Source organism: Bufo bufo, chromosome 3 (assembly GCF_905171765.1).
Source record: "Bufo bufo chromosome 3, aBufBuf1.1, whole genome shotgun sequence".
In the NCBI taxonomy this organism is placed as follows: Eukaryota; Metazoa; Chordata; class Amphibia; order Anura; family Bufonidae; genus Bufo; species Bufo bufo.
This window is the reverse complement of record NC_053391.1, coordinates 277,780,789-277,805,874: the sequence shown is the minus strand read 5'-3', so window position 1 is coordinate 277,805,874 and position 25,086 is coordinate 277,780,789. Positions and strand designations below refer to the sequence as shown.

Below are 25,086 nucleotides of genomic sequence, written 5' to 3'. Positions count from 1 at the left end.
TAGCCCCCTTAGGGGCTGGAACCCTTGTCCTATTCACCCTTAGGCCCCTTTCACATGGGCGAGATTTCTGCACGAGTGCAATGCTTGAGGTGAACACATTGCACCGGCACTGAATCCGGACCCAGTCACTTCTATGGGGCTGTGCACATGAGCGGTGATTTTCACGCATCACTTGTGCGTTGTGTGAAAATCACAGCATGCTCTATGTTGTGCGTTTTTCACGCAACTCAGGCCCTATAGAAGTTAATGGGGCTGCGTGAAAATCGCAAGCAAGTGCGGATGCGGTGCGATTTTCATGCATGGTTGCGAGGATGAAAGTCTATTCACTGTATTATTTTCCCTTATAACATGGTTATAAGGGAAAATAATAGCATTCTTTAAAACAGAATGCTTAGTAGAAGGTCAATTGAGGGTTAAAAAATAAAAAAAATATGAACTCACCTCCTCCAATTGATCACGTAGCTGACGTTCTCCTGTTCTTTCTTCAGGACCTGTCAAAGGACCTGTGGTGACATCACTGTGCTCATCACATGGTACATCACATGATCCATCACCATGGTAATGGACCATGTGATGAGCTCAGTGATGTGATGAGCTCCCTCCTCCTCCTGTCTCTCTTCTTATTGGCGGCGGCAGCAGCACAGGGGGGAGGAAGAGACTCCTCCACTGCGCTGCTGAGAAGAACATCGGCGGCGGGGCAGAGAATTATCATCTCCGGTGCCCTCTGCTGTATTCAACTGCAGAGCTGCGGCGTTGGGTCTAGTCGCAAATGGCGACAAGACTAAAAAGTCTTGTCACCATTTGTAAATTCTAAGTCGCATTGGCGACCATTTTGATCATATATGACATGTTTGCATTTGCACTTTATCCTTCAATGTATCACACAGATGGATTGATATATGGACATGTACCCGCTGTGTTTATCCTCCAGTGATGTCGTCTCTTATTTTCTCCTGCACCATACTTTCTTTTAATCATGTTTGTCAATTCATGTAATTTTGTAATAAAGTAATAATATCAAAAGCGGTCTGGCAGTCTTTTGTAGGTTCTGTATTGTGGTAGTTTGCCATAGGCTTATGCCAGTCAATTACTCTTTAGTAATTATTCCCTGGTTGGGGTATATATTGATTCCCATGCTCTACCTAGTAGACAGGTAAAAAAATTTCACTAATTTGTCTGTTAAATTTTCGGGTGAAATTCACCAATTTTTGGGTGTGATATACCACTGCCCTACCTAGTAGACAGGTAAAAAAAATTCACTAATTTGTCTGTTACATTTTTGGGTGAAATTCGCCAATTTTTGGCTGTGATAGACCCCTGCTCTACCTATTAGACAGGTTAATAAATGTCACTAATTTTTCCTTTACACTCTTGGGTTGACATTTTAAAATTTTTGCCGTGAATAAACCCCTGCTCTGCATAGATGACAGGGACCGAAATTTTAAAAAATAAACTGTTCCATTGGTGGGTGACATGAACCCATTTCTGGCGATGAAAAACCCCTGCTCTGCATAGGTGACAGGGACTTAAATTTCAAAAAATCGTCTTTAATTGTCCCTTTCATTCGATCCTTCTGCTTTAATAACTTGTCCCACAGTTATGGCCCTTGAAAGGCAGGGATTAAATGGCTTAAATGCAAAAAAAAAAAAAAAAAACTCTGGGGCTTAAGGGGTTAAGAATAAATACATCCAATAGAATTAGTGCTACAAACAAACTTGCCAAGCAGGAATCTCTACCTCCTACAGACACAAAACATAAAGCTTAGTTCCTGTAAGGCCCCTTGCAGACGAGCGTGTCCGGATTAGGTCCGTATACGTTGCGTCTGCGTTCAGGGAAAATCGTGCGAGTAGGTACACAATTGCATTTAGTTTTGACTGTAATTGCGTTCCTATGTTCAGTTTTTATCGCGCGGGTGCAATGCGTTTTGCAACCGCGTGATAAAAAACTGACTGTGGTACCTAGACTCGAAACCGAACTTCTTCACTGAAGTTCGGGTTTGGGTTAGGTATTCTGTAGATTTTAATATTTTCCCTTATAACATGGTTATAAGGGGAAAAAAATAGCATTCTTAATACAGAATGCTTAGTAAACTGTAGATTGAGGTGTTAACTTACCTGTTCCAATTGCTCGCGCAGCCGGCATCCTCGTCTTGCTTCTTCTTTCAGGACCTGCAAAAGGACCTTTGGTGAGCGCGATTATGTCACCAAAAGTCCTTTTGCAGGTCCTGAAAGAAGAAGCAAGAGGATGACGGCTGCGCGATCAATTGGAACAGGTAAGTTATTATTATAATATTTTCTTAACAATCTACAGTTTACTAATCATTCTGTATTAAGAATGCTTTTATTTTCCCTTATAACCATGTTATAAGGGAAAATAATACAGGGAATACACTTTAATGGGGTCCGGGGTTGCTTTTATCCCTATCATCTCCTAGCGACCATGCGTGAAAATCGCACCGCAACAGCAGTTGCTTGCGGATGCTTGCGATTTTCACGCATACCCATTCATTTCTATGGGGCCTGCATTGCATGAAAAATGAATATAGAACCTGCTGCGATTTTCACGCAACACACAAATGATGCGTGAAAATCACCGCTCATGTGCACAGCCCCATTGAAGTGAATAGGTCCGGATTGAGTGCGGTTGCAATGCGCTCACCTCACACATTGTACCCATGCGGAATTCTCACCCATGTGAAAGGGGCCTAAGAAGAATATAACTAAAAAGAGAAGATAACACTGGGGGAGATTTATCAAACTGGTGTAAAGTAGAACTGGCGTAGTTGCCCATAACATCCAATCAGATTCCACCTTTCATTTTCAATTTGAGCTGTGAAAAATGAAACGTGGAATCTAACTGCTTGCTATGGGCAACTAAGCCAGTTCTACTTTATACTAGCTTGATAAATCTCCTCCATTGTTCAGTTAGTGCCCTCCTTTTAGTAGCAGCAGCATTTCCTCTTTGCCAGTGTACCCCAATGACAGGTATGAGAAAAAGAAAATGACATAATGAAAATTGGCCTGAGTCTTAAGGGTTTAAACAACATAGGATGTGTGTCAAGTAATATGATACATGCAGAAAACTTAATGGCACAAAAACTGTAGACACGGCCAGCTTCTTTCCAGACTATGATGATCTGTCATTGCTGGCTAAAACATTTTTAGGGTACTTTCACACTAGAGTTTTTCTTTTCCGGTGCCGAGTTCCGTCCTAGGGGCTCAAATCTGAAAAAGAACTGATCAGTTTTATCCCCATGCATTCTGAATGGAGAGCAATCCGTTCAGGATGCATCCAGTTCAGTTTTTTTTACTGATCAGGCTTTTCAGAAAACCGTAGCATGTTGTATTTTTACCTCCGGCCAAAAATCCGGAACACTTTGACTGAACGCCGTATCCGGCATTTTTCCCATTGACTTGAATTTATGCCGGATCCGTGTGCCGTGTGTTCCGTCAAACCGGATCCGGCTTTTACATGTTAAACCCGAAAAATGTTAAAAAAAGTTTAAGTCCATAAATGGCGTATCTGTTTTTTACAATGCATTTTTTCATTGTGATCAGAATCCTGATCAGGATTCAAATGTAATCCATTTTTCCGGATCCGGCGGGCAGTTCCGGCGACGGAATTGCCCGCCGGATTCAAACAGCGCTAGTGTGAAAGTACCCTTAGTTGATAAATTTCATCAGAATAATTATTTTTTTGGATGCAAATGTCAGTTTTGATAAATGTTGAACTATTGTGTATAGCCACCTTTAGCCCATGACGGCATCATGTGCATTGACCCTGCACATGCCTTGATGCTGTGTTATGTAACCCAGCTGGTACTTGAATTCACATGACCATTGTGAACCATGTGACCAACAACATGCTTAGTCCTATTCAGTTAGTCTGTTGACACATTATACAGGACACATATATGGACTATAATATTTGATTGTACAAAAAAAGGAGTCTAAGGGTCCATTCACACATCCGCAAAATAGGTCTGTATCCGTTCCGCAATTTTGAAGAACGGGCGCAGACCCATTAATTTTCAATGCGGCCGGAATATGCTGTCCGCATCCGCATTTGCGGATCCGCACTTCTGCATCCGTGCTTCCGTTTCCGCAAATTTTTTTTCGCAATTGCAGACAAGATTAGCCATTTTCTATTATAGTGCCGGCGAAGTGCGGTCCGCAAATTGCGGAATGCACATTGCCGATGTCTGTGTTTTGCGGATCCGCAAAACACTTACGGACGTGTAAATGGACCCTAAAGCCTCATGCACACGACCGTATTTTGGGTCCGCATCCGATCCACATTTTTTGATGGGGCCACAAAAATGTGGACAGCACACAAATGTCATCTATGTGCTGTCTGCATCCGTGCGGCCGTGCCGCAAATTATAGAACATGTTCTATTCTTGTCTGTTTTGCAGACAAGAATAGGCATTTCTACAATGGGGGATGAAAAGTGTGGGATGCACACCGCCCACATCCGTATATTGCCGGTCCATGATTTGGGGACCGCAAAACTGATGCGGTTGTGGGCAGAAGACAAAGTAGTGGTGTAAAAATGTGAGTAGTAATTTAAAGTGTAACTGCCGTTTCATTTTTTTATACCCTAATGGTATAGTACACCCTGCTGTATAAGTGCTTTTGTGCTTTAAAATTCAATCATGTTCAGTTTTACCTGATAATAACTCCCACAAATGCATGCTACTTTCCTATTCTGCAGCCCTCTTCTCACAGCGTTGTCATGTGCAGGCCGTCTCCTCTGTATTATAAACAAGAGACGGGGAGAGCACTGGGAAGAGGAGCACAGCCCTGAGTGCCTGGGCTCTGGCAGAAAGTGGAAGGGGGAGGACTGCTTTAGATACTGCTATCTCCTAAATGGTAGCAGCTAGACACATGCAACTGGTCTTGTTTGAAAGCTGACATTCCAGGCTTTCACACAAGAGTCTAAAGTTCAAGCAACAGAGAAATCACTGTTAGAAATCACTGTTAGAAATAGAATCGGAAATAATCGCTGGCAAAATCTGCTTTTATTTTCACTTTCAGCTTTATTCACAGCATCTCGATTTATATCAGTGATATCTTCCCTTATACTGAACATATGTCTAGTTCAGGCATCAGCAACTTTCGGCACTCCAGCTGTTGTGAAACTACAATTCCCAGCATGCTTTTTTCATTTCTGTGCGGGTTCTTAGAAGAGCAGAGCAAGTATGCATGGTGGGAGTTGTAGTTTCACAACAGCTGGAGTGCTGGAGGTTGCATACCCCTGGTCTAGTTGGTACCAAAGCAGAGATATGAGCAGTTAAAGCAGCCCCCCCCCTTCCCTGTCAGTGTGGAGGAGAATTAGGGAGCATCTGCAGAGCTGACAGGCTGCAGAAGTTAAGAAAAATATATGGAAATGTGTGTGATATTATCATAATATATGTGAAGTAAAGGACCGGCACTCGAACAGCGCGAGTGCTGGTCCTTTACTTCACATTGATTTGTGGGACGCTGACCCTGGACGCGAGCACCGCAGGCTGATATACCAGAGTGCCGGCTGCATCTGTTTTCTATTATCATAATATAGTGACCCACATAAAAAAATTATGTTATTTTTACCACACCATAAAAAACGGCATAAAAAAATTCCACAAAATAATGTAAAAATTGCTGTTACCCCCCCCTAAAAATAAAAAAATAAAAGTTATTTAATACTGGGGTAGTGGGGGATGTTATCTGCATTCTGATTCTGTCTCTGGTTAGCTGTATGTGAGAGGATACACACTGCTCTGGGGTAGTGGGGGAGGTTATCTACATTCTGATTGGTTCTGCTAGTTCATTTGAGGAGAGCAAGGCGTTATGGGAAGTGAGGGAAATACGGGATGGCCTCAAGGACAGAGCAAAGATCCCCACAGGAAGTGCAGCAGAGGCCATCTTAGGAAGATGTTGAAATAGAGGCACAGAGAAATAGGGTTGCTAAGGGCTGAATACAGACATAAGAAAGGTAAAATTAACTGAAAAATAAAGCTTCATGAATATCTTCCCTTCAGCATCAAATATGTTAGGAATTTCATTTTTGGTAGTGAAATGGCAGTTACACTTTAAAGGTTTATAAGAAAATCCTACAGTTCCCTCTTTTATAAATTGTGGCTCGTATGTCATATTCATAAATATAAAGGGGTTTTAATTTGGAAGCATCCACAAAACAAGTAATCTTCAAATAATAAAATAAAGTTTCTCCCAACTTTACAATGCACCCAGATTAATAAAAAAATTCTGTCAAACATACTAAATGCCTTATGACATTAGCATACATATAGTGCTGCTTGAAAGTTTGCGAATCCTACAGAATTTTCTATATTTCTGCTAAAATTTCACACATGTCCTAATAAGTAGATAAAGATAACCAAACCAATAAATGAGTCCAAAAAATTACACTTAGGTTTCATGCACACAAACATGTGCCAGCCAGGCCTGTGCTGTAAACCGCAAATTACGGTCCGCAATGCATGGGCACCGACGGTAGGGCCGCCGTATGTGGATTGTGGACCCATTTACTTGAATGAGGTCCACGATCTGCATTCGACGGACCGCACTGCACCGCAAAAAAGTAGTGCATACTAGGTGATGGGATATATGTGACTCCATTTTGTCTCATTTAGCCACGTGTATTACATTTGGTTAGTGCACTACAAAACCTCCCTTCCCCCTATGAATGTGAGACGCTTCCTTAAACTGTTTCATGAAATCCATACATTCCTTAGGTTGTAAGTTTGAACAGCCTTCCTACCATAAAAGGCCATCTCGCTCAACTGTATGCTAGCTTATGTGTATATACCTGATTGGTCAAATGCTGTTACTATGAGTCAGCTATGATGTTAATGCAGAGCTTATGTGTGACCATACTATTGGTCAAATACTAATGCTAACATATGATTGGATGTAAAGGAAGCTCAACCCCCTCTATTAAAACTGTTTGCCAGCTGTGAATAAACCAGAATGGATTGGAAATAGACATGTGTTCATGTGGTCTATCTTCTTCATTCTCCCGGTACCGGTTAGACTTAATTCAAGCTGATCACTGAAATCATGTGTCAGGGACACACGTTAGGCGAGAGAGTAAATTAGGCCTAACAGCTTTGGGGGCTCAGTTTCCGGGATTGGGAGGGTCAACTCTTCAGGTCTACAGTGAAAGACATCAATTTTTGTCCTGCTTGGACCTGGGAGCAATGACCAAAATCTCATCCAAGTAAGTCGAACCATCTATTTATGATTTCGGTGAATTGCGATGTCTGGGACACGCGCAAAAGCTCAGGGAGCTTGTTGATTGTAAGCGGCTCATATCATTGAGTCCATATCGTTATAAAATGTTGATTGTAAGAGGCTCATTTGAGTCCGTATCGTTAGATAGTGCACTAAGGATATCTGTTCCGGGAACAGAAGTATACAAGCTTGAATTAACTCTTATGTATATATAGTATAAGTATTTTAGAAGTATTAAGATTATCTGTCTGTGTGAGATGTTGGCTGGGTGGTAAGTTTACGGTCGCATCCCGCTTTGAAATCATTCTGTTTCTATCACTGCCAACATGTAAACTTTGTTGCACGGTCTAGTCCCACAAATTATTTCCTAGTTAACACATGAGTAGACAATTGGGCTATAGTGAGTGACAAGACACAGCAGAGTCAGGAAGTTAATTCATGGCAAGGGAAAAAGTGTTTCAGTGTTTGCAATTAGAAAGGGCTTGTGTTAAACGTTCAGAAATGAACTGGTTAAGTTTTGTTGCCCTAATGATCTGTGTGTGTTTAAATAGTGACGATTTATAGTCCTAGAATTAGAGATTACAGCACTAAAAGATTGACAGTTAATGCATAAGTGTATTGATAATTGAAGTTAGAGAAATGAAATGAGCAGCATTTCTTATTTCAAGATGGAGGATTTTGAATCCTATAGAGAACAAAGAAGTTGCCATGAGGCATCCCTCCCCCCCCCCCCACCACCACATCTGCAGTAAACTCCAAAATGTCACTTGTAGTCCCACAAAAAAAAAAAAATTTCTTCCTGTTCTGTCTGAGATGTGTTTTCAGAGAGAGCCCCCTCCCATCTCACCCCCCTTCTCTGCTCAGGAATTTCATATGGGGGTTGAGGGGGGAGGGGGGCTGCTAATTGGTAATGCATAAGCAGCAATGTGAAGATACTAACCTGTGTTATCTATAAGATATTCCAGACAGGGCTCCAGTATTAATTGTATCTTTCCAAATTGTATGTTCCAATGGTTTAAAATGTGCCTGCAGTGATGATGCTAATTGGAAGTGTCCACTCGTATCAATCTAAGGTTGCACCCAATAAGTTCTTATTCAGATGTGAGTAAAAGTTTGAGAAACATGTGAGACAGCTGAACGTCTTGATGTATTGCTTTACTTCCCCTGTTTGAACACTCCTGAAATAGGAGACGCAAGGCAGAGGAAATGGGGGAAGGGTTAGTTTTACAGCGACAGACCATCAGCAATTGCTGTGTTTGTCTGTGCTGCAAGTTTTGGGATGTAACAAAGAGATTGTGTGATTGGGTGAAAGATACATGATTCAGTGGAATGTGAATGGGTGTGGCTCTGAGTTGTATGTACGTAGCAGAGCTGTGTGTGTGCAATTCATATTTTATGTATAAGGGCGTGGTTATGAGCTGGTTTGTGAAGATGAGTACATGAAAATGTATATGAATGCGTATGGAATACGGTATTTGTTTTTAAATATGCGCATTAAGAATTTTATTTTATTTTCTTGGAAGTTTTTTGGTTTTTTATTGGTACCAACAGCATTGATCAAGCTGTACATTTTTATTTCAATGAAAAGTTTTTATGGGCCCTTTGTGTGTTCATGTCTGTATTGTCAGATCTGTTTGTTTCAATGTTTGCAGTTACATGTTACATGTTCAGTGTTGTGCTTAACATCAGAGCTCTGCTCGTATGGACAGCTAAGATACTAATGGCAGAACAGAAGACAGACCAAAGCGTCCGACTGAAAGGGGCGGACTTAGGTGACTCAGAGTGTCAGGAAGGAAATGTGAGCCCTCTATGGGAATAAATGGGGTACTGACAAGGACATACAGAACAGATTCCTTACCAGTAGAAACCATGGACAGGGAATACATCATGTCATGTATTTAGCATTATACTAGATTGCCCAGTCAGCCTATTAGGGAGAGATTTGTTCATTAGGCTTAACTTGCAGGTATCAGCAAAGAATCAGGACATAAGAGTACACTCAGGTCTCATTCCAGTCTCTACACCAGTGCCACTGATTCTTGCAAACATACAGGACCACCCAGAATAACATTAACCCTGCATTATGGTCCTCAAATGAATATGACACAGGATTAATAGATTGCACACATTACACAGCTACTGTGAAACCAGGTGTCATCTCAGTGTTCCAGAAACAATACCTGCTGTTAAAAGAGAAACTTGATGGGCTTAGGCCAATGATAAAGGAATTCCTACAAAAGGGAATCCTGGCAGAGGTGATTTCACCCTACAGCACGCCCGTGAATCCAGTGACAAAGGCAGATGGTGCTACCCGCTTTGTACAGGATTTAAGGGCCATCAACAACATCATTGTGCCTATAGCCCTTGTTGTACCTGATGTCACTTAATTATTATCTGCCATTCCAGCAGACGCTGTTTGGTTCAGTGTGATAGATCTGAAAAATGCTTTCTTTTCTATCCCAGTTGATAAGATAACCAGACTACTTTTTGCTTTTTCCTTTGACAGACGCCAACTGACCTGGTGCAGAAATGCCCCAGGGATATGCTGATTCACCTGTAGTGTACAGCATAGTCCTCCAAGCGATGTTAGAGTCATGGTACATCCCCCCAAGGTTCTGTGCTGCTGCAATATGTCGATGATTTATTACTGTGTAGCATGTCAGCGGAGGCCAGCATTCAGGATGGTTTATCACTGTTATAATGGTTGTCAGGATGTGGTCACAAAGTGACACTTAAGCAAATGCAATGGTGTAAAATGCAGGTTGAATACTTGGGCTTTGTCCTCACAAAAGGTGAACGGAGAATCAGCACAGAAAGAGTCCAGTCTATTGCGGGTTTGGTCGCCCCGCACACCAGGAAAGAAATGTTATCTTTCCTTGGTATGATAAACGGTAGACAATGGATTACTGATTGCTCCCACTATTGACAATGTTTTGAGGCAAGCCACTCTGGATGGAAATCCAGATTTGATTAAATGGTTTTCTGAAATGTACAATGCATTTGATTATTTGAAATGTTTACTCATGTCGAGCCTAGGGCTGGGCCTCCCTGACTATAATATGCCCTTCCACATGTTTGCACGCCAAAATTGTAAAACCATGGCGGGTGTACTGACACAAGAAAACGGAGGCAAGTTGCGTCCTTGTGTGTTTTTCTCAAAGGTAATGCCCACCTCTGTCCAGGGGATGCCGGCATGTCTGCGTTCTCTTGCAGCCTGTGCTATGATGGTAGAGTCGGCAAATTCTTTCACAATGTGACATTACACCATTTTGCACACCACTCATGATGTTGTAGGCCTACTCAAGGACATCCGCACTCAACACAGCAGGCAGCTGAGCTTATTGCACTCACTAGGACATGTATTCTACATGCTGATAGACCTGTCACCATTCATACTGAGAGTAGGTACACACATGGGGTAGTGTGGGACCATGGTATGATCTGGCAGAGGAGAGGATTTACGGCAGTAGATGGTAAGGAACATGTCTCACAGGGCAATGCGCTGGCAGTTAAGATGGCGAAATGAGTGGCCAAAAGCAACCTCACAGGTTTGTATAACCATTGGGAGGTGCCATGTTTGGCACCTCCAACCCCTGAGATGTTGCACATGCTTACTGATCTTCAGTGGTATGCCACTGAACAGGAACAGCAAGACTGGTGTTATCCAGTATTGCAGAAAAATCCTAAGACAGGATTAGAATTAGTCTGCAAAGAGGGGAAGTTATGCATTCCCCCAATACAGTGCTTCCATCTTAAGTAGCACATTTCCACAGAGTAGGACATAAACAGCATTGAGATACTCATGGGTAGGCCTTTCCCCACACCATGGGCAAGACGCCCCCTGGTAGTACAGGAAGGGGACTTGGACCTGATCAGGGAGGAGTATGTTACTAATCTGATCAAAGTCCTCAGTAAAACTGAAGAATAAGTTGCTTGGAAGTCTCCTTCTCTTTCACAGGAATCAAGGTTTACACAGCTGGGGCTCCGATCGGAGGAGGAGGGGAGAGGGGATCCTGTGGCCACTGCCACCAATGATTAATACTGGGTGGGGGGGGCGCACTGCGCCACCAATGTTTTTACTATTGGGATGGGGGTGGGGGGCGCACTGCGCCACCAATGATTAATACTGGGGGGCTTGGGGGGGGGGGTGCACTGCGCCACCAATGAAGATAAGTCTCTCAATCATTCATATACAGGAGACGGGAACTGGCTGCAGAATCACATAGCCGGCTCCCGACCTCTATGAGCGGTAGCTGCGATCCGCGGCACCTAAGGGGTTAACTACCGCAGATCGCAGCTACCGCTCATAGAGGTCGGGAGTCGGCTATGTGATTCTGCAGCCAGCGCCCGTCTCCTGTATATGAATGATTGAGAGACTTATCTTCATTGGTGGCGCAGCGGCCACAGCCCCTCCCCTCCTCTTGTACTTCTTCCTCTCACTGGCTGCAGCGGCAGCAGCATCACAGGGGGAGGGAGACACTGCTTCCTTCTCCCCTGTGCTGCTGAGGGAACACGGAGAGCGCTGACAGCAGCGCGTTCTGTGTTCCCAATATGTCATCGGTATATCGGCAAAATAGATGCCGATACCGATAACGTTCAAAATCCTCAATATCGGCCGATAATATCGGTAAAACCGATAATCGGTCGATCTCTAGTGCATACACTACTTTTTTGTGGTGTGGAGGCACGAACAAAAACTACGTACCACTGTTCCACACCGACCTTCCGGATTGCAGACCCATTCAAGTGATGCGAGCCGCAATACGGCCACAGCCGGGCAATGGCTTGCAAAAAATTAGCCCTCACACTGCTTAGTTTACATAAAAATAAAGTTATGGGTATCCTAATAAAGCAATGCAAAAGAAAAATTAGTTTTTTCCAAAGATTTACTTTTTTTCTGATTAAAACGCAAGAAAAACTTTACATGTAGGGTATCCTTGTAATTGTACTGACCCAGAGAATAAAAGTAACAGGTTTTACCGCGTAGGAAACAGTGTAAAAAAAAAAACACATAAAAGTGTGATGGAATGGTGGTTTTTTATCATTCCACCCCATTTTGGATTTTTTTTCCGCTACCCACCACATTGTATGCAACTGTAAATGGTGCCATTATAAAGTACTTCTTGTTCCACAAAAAACAAGCCCTCATACAGCTATGTGAGGGCTGGGAGTACAAAATTAAAACAGAAACACAGAAATTTACCCGGTCTTGAAAGGGTTAAGGTTAGGAGTCTGACTTGGTCAATACACAAAACATAGTAACATAGGTTATTAGGCCGAAAAAGGACATCTGTCCATCCAGTTCGGCCTGTTAAGCTGAATTCAAACGTCTGTGGAACACACTCGTATGATCTATACGAGTGCATTACTGTACACAAAGCGCACTGCGTCATAGCAACCAATGACGCCGTACGCTCCTGCACTAAGCAGGATACCAGTCCGGTATCTCACGGACCGTGTTCCACGGATGTGCGAATTCAGCCTTATCCTGCAATCTGATCCAGAGGAAGGCAAAAAACCCCTGTGAGGTAGAAGCCAATTTTCCTCACTTAAGGGGAAAAAAATTCCTTCCCGACTCCAATCAGGCAATCAGAATAACTCCCTGGATCAATGACCCATCTCTAGTAGCTACAGCCTGTAATATTATACTCCTGAAATACATCTAGGCCCCTCTTGAACTCTATTAGTTAACTAACCATCACCAACTACTCAGGCAGAGAGTTCCATAGTCTCACATCTCTTACTGTAAAAAATCTTCTATGTTTGTGTACAAACCTTCTTTCCTCCATATGCAGAGGGTGTCCCCTTGTCACAGTCCTGGGGATAAATAGATGATGGGAGAGATCTCTGTACTGACCCCTGATATATTCATACATAGTTATTAGATCTTCCCTCAGTTGTCTTTTTTCTAAAGTGAATACCCCTAATTTTGATAATCTTTCAGGGTACTGTAGTCCCCCCATTCCAGTTATTACTTTAGTTGCCCTCCTCTGAACCCTCTTCTCCAGCTCTGCTATGTCTGCCTTGTTCACAGGAGCCCAGAACTGCGCACAATACTCCATGTGTAGTCTGACTAGTGATTTGTTAAGTGGTAGGACTGTTCTCATCACGGGCATCTATGTCCCTTTTGATGCAACCCATTATCTTATTGGCCTTGGCAGCAGATGCCTGACACTGGTTTCTACAGCTTAGTTTGCTGTTCACTAAAATTCCTAGGTTCTTTTCTATGTCAGTGTTATTCAGTGTTTTACCATTTAGTATGTACGGGTGACTTGCATTATTCCTTCCCATGTGCATAACCTTACATTTCTCATTGTTAAACCTCATCTGCCACTTATCTTCCCAAGACTCCAATCTATCCAAATCCCTCTGTAGCAGTATACTGTCCTCTTCTGTGTTAATTACTTTACACAGTTTAGTGTCATTGCAATAATTGATATTTTCCTGTGCAAGCCTTCTACAAGATCATTAATAAATGTATTGGAGAGAATAGGGCCCAATACTGACCCCTGAGGTACTCCACTCGTGAAAATGACCCAATCTGAGTGTGTACCATTAATACCACTCTCTGTTTTCTATCCCTAAGCCAGTTACTTACCCACATACAGACATTTTCTCCCAGTCCAAGCATTCTCTTTTATATACTAAACTTTCATGCGGTACAGTGTCAAATGCTTTGGAGAAGTCCAGATATACGACATCCATTGTCAAGTCAAGCCTCTGTCAAGTCTAGAACTTACCTCCTCATAGAAACTGATAAAATTAGTTTGACATGACCGATCCCTAATAAAGCCATGCTGATATGGTGCTATTTGCTTATTTTCATTGAGGTACTCCAAGATAGCATATCTTAGAAAACCTTCAAACAGTTTACCCACAACAGATGTTAAAGTATAAAGTCCTTAAATATCAGAAATAAGGGTCTGTCTATGACATTACTTAATTCTCTTAGGATACGGGGGTGTATGCCATCTGGTCCTGGCAATTTGTCTAGTTTAATATTTTATTTTTATTTTTTATATTGACAATTTTTATTTTCAGAGAACATATAAAAAACAGTCAACATTACAGGTATACATATGACATGCATAACATAATCATATTCATGGCAGGGTGTAGCAATTGCCATCAATACAGGTTGTAGGATATGCATGCATGGGATGTACCGACAAATCAACATGAGATGAGGTGAGGATACATAAGAGTAGTCAAGGGGAGGGGAGAGAAAGGGGGGGGAATCTTCTAGTCGGAAGATAAATTCTGTGATTTGTAGGAGTGCAGAATACTTTGCTTGTGAATTTTAAATGTAATGCCTGAATTTTTTCCAGGGATTCCAGATACTAAGAAAAACGGATCTTGTTCTTAACTCCCAGTGTGAGATTTCTTCAAGTCTGTATATCTGGTCAATTTTGGTGTACCAACTCTCAAAACTGGGGATATCTGGGGTAAGCCAGAACTTTGGAAGCAATAATCTAGCTGCTCCCAGCATAAGAGAGAAAAGGGACGCTTGATGTTTGGTGGTTTTTTGGATCCCTAAAGTGAGCAGAACTAGTTCTGGGGAACAGGTAATGGTGGTTTGGCAAATTCTATTGGTAACTATTTCTTCCCACCACGGTTTGATCACTTCGCAAGACCACCAGATATGGAAATAAGAGCCTTTTTCTTTTTTACATCTCCAACAAAGGTCGGATGAGTCTTTTTTATAAAGGCATGTTTTATCCGGGGTTTTATACCACCGAGAGGGGATTTTATAACTATTCTCTTGGGTTCGAGTGCATCTGGAGATCTTATGCGGAGAGATCAACATGCTGGAAATTTCTGTACTCGACAGATTGCATTGTAGATTCCTTTCCCATAGTCCCACTATAGCTGGTTTGGGATCAGAAATTGGAGATTTTAGGTTCCTATATATTGTGGAGATAAGTTTAGGGGGATAAAGGGAATTACTTAATAATTTTTCGAACCAGGAGAGTTCTCCTTGAGGTAGGGTGTTTTTAAGGGAGGAAAGGATCTCCGTTCTGAGGAATCTCAGTGGAATGGGGTTACAGGCTTTTATTTTAAGCAACTCGCATATTTTCTGGTCAGGAGGTAGGGTTCCAGAGTCTAACAGTTCTCTTATAGGGGTGTCAGAAAACAGTAAGGAGAGGGGAAAGCATCCTCTAAGCTCTTTAGGGGCTAGAGAAACTATATCTTTAATAAGTAGCAAAGGGGAGGGTAAGGATAGAGATCCCTCTTTGGCTGAGAACCACTTCCAAATTTTCAAGGAATTTCTTATCATAGAGTTGGGAATAGAGCACAATCTCAGGGGGGGGGGTTTAGTTTAATCTTTTTAAGATGCCGCTATACTTCTTCCTGGGTCAGACAGGGCACTTACTGGGGAATTTACTTTTACATTCTGCATTTTATCTGACAATTTATTTTCCTCAGTGAATACAGTGGAGAAAAAAAATAAATAGTATTTTATAGCTCTGCTTTGTCCTCATCGCTCTCTGCAACTCCCCCCTCATTACTCTGTAGAGGGCCGACAACTTCAGATTTATACTTTATACCATTTATATAATTGAAGAACATTTTAAGGTTAGTTTTTGCTCTCTTTGGCAAACTAACTTTTTTCTTCTTTAACAATTCTTTGGTAGAATAGCATGAGTGGTCATTGTCTTACTGCATGACCCATGTTCTCTTGAGATTCAGCTTGTGGACAGATGTCCTAATATTTTGCTTGAGAATTAGCTGGTATCATTTAAAAAGTTTGGTTTGGACACTAATTAATTCTGACTGAAATGAAGTTGTTCCAATTGCCCTGAAAATTGGTATATAAGCTTTATAAACCCATAGCCATCAATAGTGAGGTAACCACTAGCTGCATTACTCACTCATTAGGGTTAGGAGCAAGCCAGGAGACCCCTAACAGAGAAGGTGCTGGAATGGCGACTTATATGGTAGAAAAGAAGAAGATGAACCCCCCCTGATCAAACCTAGGCCAACAGAGAATGCACCTATAGGCTCCAGGCTGCTAAGGAACCTCTACCCCAAGAGGTGTTAGCAAGGCTATTAAGTAACTGGAAGGAGAGGCCATAAACCCCACCCCCCCCCCCCCCCCCGATCCTAGTCCCAGACTTAGGCCCTGAAATTATCTTGTAGAAATGTCTTCATCCCAGAGCAGGGAATCTCTGTGTCTATCCTCTGTAGGGACAGGAAAAACACTGGAGGTGAGAGGGGTCTTTTTAACCTCTGTTTCCTGTTCCAAGAAGGTCAAAGTGAAACATCCTCCTAGTGGTGCTGTCATGAGGGAAGAACTGGAAAATTTGATTGGAAACGTGTGGAGACAGAAATAAATGGAAACAAATTTAGGCTTAAATTTGTTATCACCCACAGATAATTTTGTGTGATACCATGTGTAGTAAACAGGTATATGCTGGTTTAAATATAATCAACAACCCCCCCCCCCCAAACAAAAAAAAAATAAAATAAAAAATTCTCCATCAAATCCGCACGAAAAAAAAAAAAAAAAAGCAAATATGCCATAAATGTCCAGATGAGAATAACCCCTTAACTTTCAAAAGGATTGTTCGTCTTTCGGCAGTAATTTGGCAGCGCTGGGGTCCACTACGGTCACCATCAGTTTTGACGCCACTGCAGCCAATGACTGGCCATAGTAGTGACCTGCCCCCTTGTGTCACGTGACCAACTGACATGAAGCAAGGGGGACAGGTCCCAGCTGTGGCCAGTCATTGGCTGCACCAGCATCAAACTGAATGTTGACAGCAGGGGAAGCAAAGGAATTGGGACTCAGCGTGGGACCAGGTTAAAAGCCTCCCCTCTGCGGGTCCAGATATGGGGGACAGGGGTCTCAAAGAAGATCAACAACAACTTTAAGAGAAAAGATCTGTCTACTAATGGTTCCTGGACTGCTTGTAATAAGTAATAGTAAATAAAGTATGTGCGGTACTAGCACTGGTACTAAAATAAATATATTTTTATATACCTATATGGTTTTATAGTACTTTAATTCTTCACAGTGCCATAATTTTACAGGGTTTTCAAATTTTTCTCTAACCTGATTTGAAGCATCAATGAACTTCACACCTTTGTAGCTTATGGAAAGGGTAATCCTTGGAATTTTCTTCATATGTTCTGTGGACTTCTGTAAGTACATTTATTACAATCAGTAAACACAACATCTCTGAAACACCGAGTGATAGATCATCTAATACATCACACAAATGAAAAAAAAATTAAAAATCTCACCCTCATTTTAGCACACGCATCTTGTGTGGATTCTGTCCCTCGTAGATCTTTAATTAGCATAGATCCCAAATACTGTTCAAGAGAAAAGGGTCAGTTCATTAAATAATAATAATATAAATTTAAGAAATTTTTTATAATATTTTAACCTCTCAGTGATCAGCCTGTTTTGGACATTGAACTATAACTTTTTAGTATTATTCCATCGATGTAGCCATAAGCGGGCTTTTTTTTTTGCAGGACAAGTTGTAGATTTTAATTGCACCATTTTGGGGTACATATAACTTACTAATTAACTTTTATTAACGGTTTTGCAGCATAAAAAACATCTGACAGCGATACTAAATACATAGCAGCGGTGGCCAGGCTTGCACACTACAGGAAAGAGCGTCGACCACTCCAGCGGTCCCGGCCTTTTCCTATAGTGTGCAAGCACAGTCACCACTGCTGAACTGCAGGGTGGTTGTAACCCATGGATACGAGCAGTGTATAGTGTGATTGAAAAATTTATCAAGCCAGCAAAGGAGGCAATATGAACAATCACAAGACGTGCCTTGTAGTAACTTTGTCTACATGATAAGTGCCATTTTCTGAAGTAAGACAAACCCTTTAACGCTTGAAAGTTGGTGCAAAACTGCATGAAGGCTGTTTTGAGCGTAAACTATTGGGCTGTATTTTTATAAACTGCACGTTTAGTGTTTTGTATCAAGACTTTAGGTAGTAGAATAACGGTTTGAGGTGTGCACCATGACTCAAAGGTTGTTTTTTGTTAAAGTTTAAAAGCGAGACAAACATTTTAGATAGCTGCTGCTGATTGCTCAATACACATGCATGTTTGGTCAAGTGGTAATCATGAAAGAGAAATGTATAATGTAAAAGGGATAAGCTGCTACCAGACATCATCAGTGGCTGCTTATTGACTTGGGCATGCTGAAATCCATCTCCCTAAGGGTACTTTCACACTTGCGGCAGAGAATTCGGCAATCCGGACACAAATGCGGATCCGGATCCGTCTGACAAATGCATTGAAATACCGGATCCGTCTATCCGGAAAAACAGATCTGGTATTTATTTTTTTCACAGATAGTTTGCGCATGTGCGGACCGGAAGAACGGATCAGTTTTGCCGCAACACTTGGGGCCGGAGCCGGCATTAATGCATTTCAATGGAAATTAATCCGGCATTCCGGCAAGTGTTCAGGATTTTTGGCCAGAGAGAAAACTGCAGCATGCTGCAGTATTTTCTCCGGCCAAAAAACACAAGAGGGATGGAACGGATGCATCCTGATAAATACTGAAGGGAATGCTCTCCATTCAGAATGCATTAGGATAAAACTTTTTTTCCCGGTATTGAGACCCTGTGACGGAACTCAATGACGGAAAAGAAAGAAGCAAGTGTGAAAGTACCTTAATTCTTCTCTTCCTCTGCCATGGGGAGAGAGTTGTTATGCCTCCATATACATTACATGAAGACCAGACATGTGACACTCAAGTAATTATAAATAAAGGATTACTTTGCTTTCATATTAACAGATGCATCAACCATACCACACAAAGGCCTAAATCTGAAAAGGATTAAACTGAAGATCCATTTTGTTAACGGGGTTTATCATTACCAAATTAGCATTTTTCTGTTTTATTCATTGTGAAAGTCTGCTGCAACCTGTAAAACACCTGCTTCTAATGTACTCATCTACTGCAGTATGCCCCGTTGCCAAGAAGCTACATAAGGGTGGCAATATGGTACTCCTGGATCATCATAAGTATCAACAAATGTGTTTGACATTATTAAACGACAAAAATAGTTACAAAAAAATCCCTTCAGATCCTACCGAGAGTTTCCTTGCAGACCTGACCAGAATCTTGGTCCAGGGTTTACAACAAGGTATTGTCAACAAAACTGAATTTGAGTATTTACTTCCCAAAGCCCCTCAAACCGCTACTTTTTATTGTCTACCCAAGATACACAAGGGGATACATCCCCTTAGGGGTTGTCCAATCGTATCCTGTATTGATTCCCCGACACACCACAGTGGAATCTTTCTAGACAAGGTACTTCGTGACTTTGTCCTGACTTTACCATCTTTTACTAGGGATACGATGGACTTTCTTCGTAAAATAGAAACTCTAACTGTTAACCCCAACAGTATATTGGCGAGCATAAATGTGGAATCGCTTTATACGTCTATTCCACATGACCGAGGAATCGGAGCTGTCACCAATTTTCTAAATACCAGAGGGGCTAATTTCTCCCAACATAACAAATTTATTTTACGTCTCCTGGAATACACCTTAACCCGTAACTTTTTCTTATTTAACGGTTCCTTTTACCACCAGCTCAGGGGGACGGCAACGGGGAATTCATGTGCCCCTACGTACGCTAACCTCCTCCTGGGTTGGTGGGAGGATAAATACGTCTTCCCAGATCAGCACCATTGGTGGAACGATAATATCACCTTTTGGACTCGTTACATCGACGATGTGTTTCTGATCTGGGAGGGTAGTATATCCGCTTTTCATAAGTTTATCAATACCTTAAACCAAAATGATATTGGCCTGAGCTTCACCTTTGAGACTCAGACAGAGAAAATTACGTTCCTTGACGTAGTGGTGAAAAAAACTGAGGGGACCCTTAGCACGACGTTACATCGAAAACCGACGGCCACCAACAGTATCCTTCACTGGGATAGTCACCATTCCACTGCCGTGAAGAGGTGGATCCCTAGGGGACAGTACCTGCGGGTTCGCAGGAACTGTTCCTCGGGAGGTAATTTTTACTCAGAATAAAAAAAACTAAAAAACAGACTGATACAGAGAGGCTATCCATTGACTCTCTTAAGAGAGTCCTTCCAATTTGCAGAGTCCAAGAGAAGGGAGGACCTCCTGATGCCAAGGCCCAGGGACAAGTCAGACGAGGGTCTGATACGCCTGATCTCCACCTTCGACTCTGGCAACAAGGAAGTGGTATCCATCTTGAGAAGACACTGGCCAATACTCACGATGGACCCAGATCTAACACAGGTGATTAGGGAATATCCCCAAGTTACCTACCGGAAAGGAAGGAGCTTGCGGGATCGTCTAGTTCATAGTCACTATGAGGGTCCCAAAAAAGAGGGTACTTGGCTAGACCGCAAGCCTTTGGGCGTCTTCAAATGCGGATCTTGCAAGGCTTGCAATTTCATCAACACCTCAAAGACAGTAACTTGTTCCGTTACACAACGTCCCTTTGTTATCCGGGACTTTGCAAATTGTAGAACGAAAGGCGTTATATATATCTGCCAATGTAAATGTCCTATGGACTACATTGGCAAGACAAAAAGAATTTCGAAGAAGGGTCTGCGAACATATTAATGATATTAAAAAATTAAAAGATACACCTGTAGCCCATCACTTTAACAACTATCATATGGGCAATGTGGGCTCTGCTCGCTTCTCTGTCCTCGAGGTGGTCCCCCTTCCTGAAAGAAGAGGTGCTTGGGATAAGAAGATCCTTAAAAAAGAAACTTCATGGATCTACCGCTTTCAGTACCAGTCCCCCCTTGGGTTAAATGAAAGACTAAATTTCACATGTTTTATCTGAATTCCCTGTTCATTTTATATACACTTTTCTTCAGGAATTATGTAAGTAATCTTGTAAGTGGCCCTTTAAACTGGCCTAATTGATGCGAGAAGCATCTTACTATTGGTGAACAAATATCAGTTCAGCATATCCTTTTGAACTTGGTGTCCTTCCCCTTCCTATATCGTCATTAGGGAGACGACCTAAGTGATTATTATCCCCTTTTCCTTATTTCCTTATACCCATTACTATTTGGAAAACCTTTGTGTGTGATAGTCCCATTATGTCTCTGGCCCTTGTTGTGGGGGCCACTTTTTCACATAAGAAAACTTTGAGTCGGATGGCCTTCTGTATCTAATTGATGGTCTTATGCTTTTTCTATCATTATTTTGTAACCCTTATGTCCGGCTTCCCCATATAGACCTTGCGTCTGATGATGCGTTCCATTTGATGCGTTCCATCAGGGAGCCGGAAATGACGTCCTAGAACGTAGTGACATGGACAAGAGGATATGCGCTCCAGGGTGCAGTCCGGTTGCCGGAAGTGGGCCCCCGGCGTCCGGATGTCAGACCTGGGGAAGCGCTGTGTTTAAATAAATGGCCAGAGACAGTTTGGCGAAAGCAGCTTGGTTTTTTGTGGGGAATCCACCACCTGTCCACATGCAAAAAGCTACATACAAGCTGTTGACAGATCTACTGTGCTGTCCATAATTATTCATGCCCCAGGAAAATTTGGACTTAAAGTTACCTTTATCCAACCAGCAAGTAATTTTTTGACGGGAAATGACATAGGTGTCTCCCAAAAGATAATAAGACGATGTACAAGAGGCATTATTGTGAATAAAAAAAACATTTCTCAACTTTTACTTACATTTGAGCAAAAAATACAAGATGTTCCGCACTGTGGAAAATCTCAGAGGACGTGGTCGGAAGCCAAAAGTGACACCTGTGCTGGCCAGGAGGATAGTTAGAGAGGTGAAAAAGGATCCAAGGATCACCATCAAGGCCATCCTGGTGAATCTGGGCTCTGCTGGTGGCAATGTCTCAAGGCAGACAATCCAACGGACACTGCACAATGCAGACCAAGGAGGACGTCACTTCTCCGGATAAGGCACACAAAAGCTTGTTTGGCCTTTGCAAAAGCTCATCTGGACAAAGAAGAAGACTTCTGGTCTTCTGAGTTATGGTCAGATGAAACAAAAATTGAATTGTTTGGTCACAATGATATTTCCTTCATTTGGCGTAAGAAAGGAGAAGCCTTCAACCCAAAGAACACCATCCCCACTGTCAAACATGGTGGTGGGAGCCTAATGCTTTGGGGGTGTTTTTCAGCCAATGGACCAGGGAACCTAATCACAGTAAACGGCACCATGAAAAAAGAGCAATACATGAGGATTCTCAACGACAACATCAGGCAGTCTGCAGGGAAACTTGGCCTTGGGCACCAATGGACATTTCAGCATGACAATTACCCAAAACACACAGCAAAAGTGAAGAAATGGTTAGCAGATAACATAAAAAAAACTTTTGGAGTGGCCCAGCCAGAATCCAGACTTGAATCCAATTGAGAATCTGTGGAGGGAGCTAAAGATCAGGGTGATGCCAAGAAGACCCTCCAACCTGAAAAATTTGGAGCTCATTGCTAAAGATGAATGGGCAAAAATACCTGTGGAGAGATGCAAAAAGCTGGTCTGCAATTATAGGAAGTGTTTGATTGCTGTAATAGCCAATAAAGGCTTTTCTATTGATTATTGAGTAGGGTATGAATAATTTTGGACTGGACACTTTTTACTCAAATGTAAATAAAAGCCGAGAAATGTTTTTTTCCCACAATAATGCCTCTTGTACATAGTCTTATTATCTTTTGGGAGACACCTATGTAATTTCCCGTCAAAAAATGACTTGCTGGTTGAATAAAAGTAACTTTAACCCCTTAAGGACACATGACGTATGGGTACGGCATGTTTCCCGAGTCCTTAAGGACACATGACGTACCGGTACGTCATGTGTTGTTCCGATCACTGCCGCCCGGCCGGCTGTGATCGGAACAAGGTGCCTGCTCAAATCATTGAGCAGGCACCTCGGCTAAATGCGCGGGGGGGGTCCCGTGACCCCCCCATGTCCGCGATCGCAACAAACCGCAGGTCAATTCAGACCTGCGGTTTGTTGCGCTTTCTGCTGTTTCTGATCGCTGCGGTCCCTGACCGCGGCGATCAGAAACTTTAGTGTGCCGAAAATATATTTTTATCACCCCCCCCTGCACCTCTGAATGATTTTAGCCCGGTGGGAGGTGCAGGGGGGGTGTTGCGGGCGGTGGGGGCGGTGCGGGAGGCGGGCGGTGCGGCAGGCGCCCGCCTCCCATTGAATAATCGTTGGTGTAGAGTGGGTATACCAGGGTGCCAGCACATTGCTGGCACCCTGGTATAAACGGCTGACATCGGTGATGCGATGTCAGCCGTTTAACCCTTTCCATACAGCGGTCCGTACGGACCGCTGTATGGAAAAAATTAACAGTAAGAGGGAGCTCCCTCCCTCTCCGATCGGGGGGCTGCTGTGCCTTTGCAGCCCCCCGATGGAGAGGGAGAGAGCTCCCAGACAGCCCCCCCGCCAGATCCCATCCTTACCTTCCCCGTCTGCTCAGAACTGCGCAGACGGGGAAGGTTCCCATGGCAACAGGACGCCTCTCAGGCGTCCTGCTGTCCATGGTGCTGAACAGATCTGTGCTGAAAGCATAGATCTGTTCAGTGTAAGTAAAATACAGTACAGAACAATATATATTGTACTGTACTGTATTATACAGACATCAGACCCACTGGATCTTCAAGAACCAAGTGGATCTGGGTAAAAAAAAAAGTGAAAAAAAGTGAAAAAAAAGTAAAAATCAAAAAACACATTTATCACTGATTAAAAATTAAAAAAATAACATTCCCTACACATGTTTGGTATCGCCGCGTCCGTAACGACCTGATCTATAAAACGGTCATGTTACTTTACCCGAACGGTGAACGCCATAAAAATAAAAAATAAAAAACTATGATGAAATTGAAATTTTGCTCACCTTACTTCCCAAAAAAAGGTAATAAAAGTGATCAAAAAAGTCGCATGTACGCCAAAATTGTAGCAATCAAACCGTCATCTCATCCCGCAAAAAATGAGACCCTACTTAAGATAATCACCCAAAAACTGAAAAAACTATGGCTCTTAGACTATGGAGACACTAAAACATAATTTTTTTTGTTTCAAAAATGAAATCATTGTGTAAAACTTACATAAATAAAAAAAAAAGTACACATATTAGGTATTGCCGCGTCCGTATCGACCGAGTCTATAAAAATATCACATGACCTAACCCCTCAGGTGACCACCGTAAAAAAAAAAAAAAAAAAACTGTGTAAAAAAAGCAATTTTTTGTCATCTTACATCACAAAAAGTGTAATAGCAAGCGATCAAAAAGTCATATGCACCCCAAAATAGTGCCAATCAAACCGTCATCTCCTCCCGCAAAAAATGAGACCCTACTTAAGATAATCGCCCAAAAACTGAAAAAACTATGACTCTTAGACTATGGAGACACTAAAACTTTTTTTTGTTTTAAAAATGAAATCATTGGGTAAAACTTACATAAATTAAAAAAATGTAATACATATTAGGTATCGCCGCGTCCGTGACAACCTGCTCTATGAAATTACCACATGATCTAACCTGTCAGATGAATGTTGTAAATAACAAAAAAAAAAAAACGGTGCCAAAAAAGCTAATTCTTGTTACCTTGCCGCACAAAAAGTGTAATATAGAGCAACCAAAAATCATATGTACCCTAAACTAGTACCAACAATACTGCCACCCTATCCCGTAGTTTCTAAAATGGGGTCACTTTTCTGGAGTTTCTACTCTAGGGGTGCATCAGGGGGGCTTCAAATGGGACATGGTGTCAAAAAAACAGTCCAGCAAAACCTGCCTTCCAAAAACCGTATGGCATTCCTTTCCTTCTGCGCCCTGCCGTGTGCCCGTACAGCGGTTTACGACCACATATGGGGTGTTTCTGTAAA

General features: G+C 42.2%; 1 protein-coding gene across 1 annotated transcript in view; it reads right to left on the bottom strand.

Moving 5' to 3' along the window:
- Positions 1 to 25,086, bottom strand: part of ANKS1A (ankyrin repeat and sterile alpha motif domain containing 1A) — a 913,309-nt gene that overhangs the window by 187,405 nt on the left and 700,818 nt on the right. The window contains 2 exon segments of the mRNA XM_040424152.1: positions 17,293 to 17,379; positions 17,484 to 17,555. Of these exon segments, the coding sequence (XP_040280086.1) occupies positions 17,293 to 17,379; positions 17,484 to 17,555 (159 nt within the window).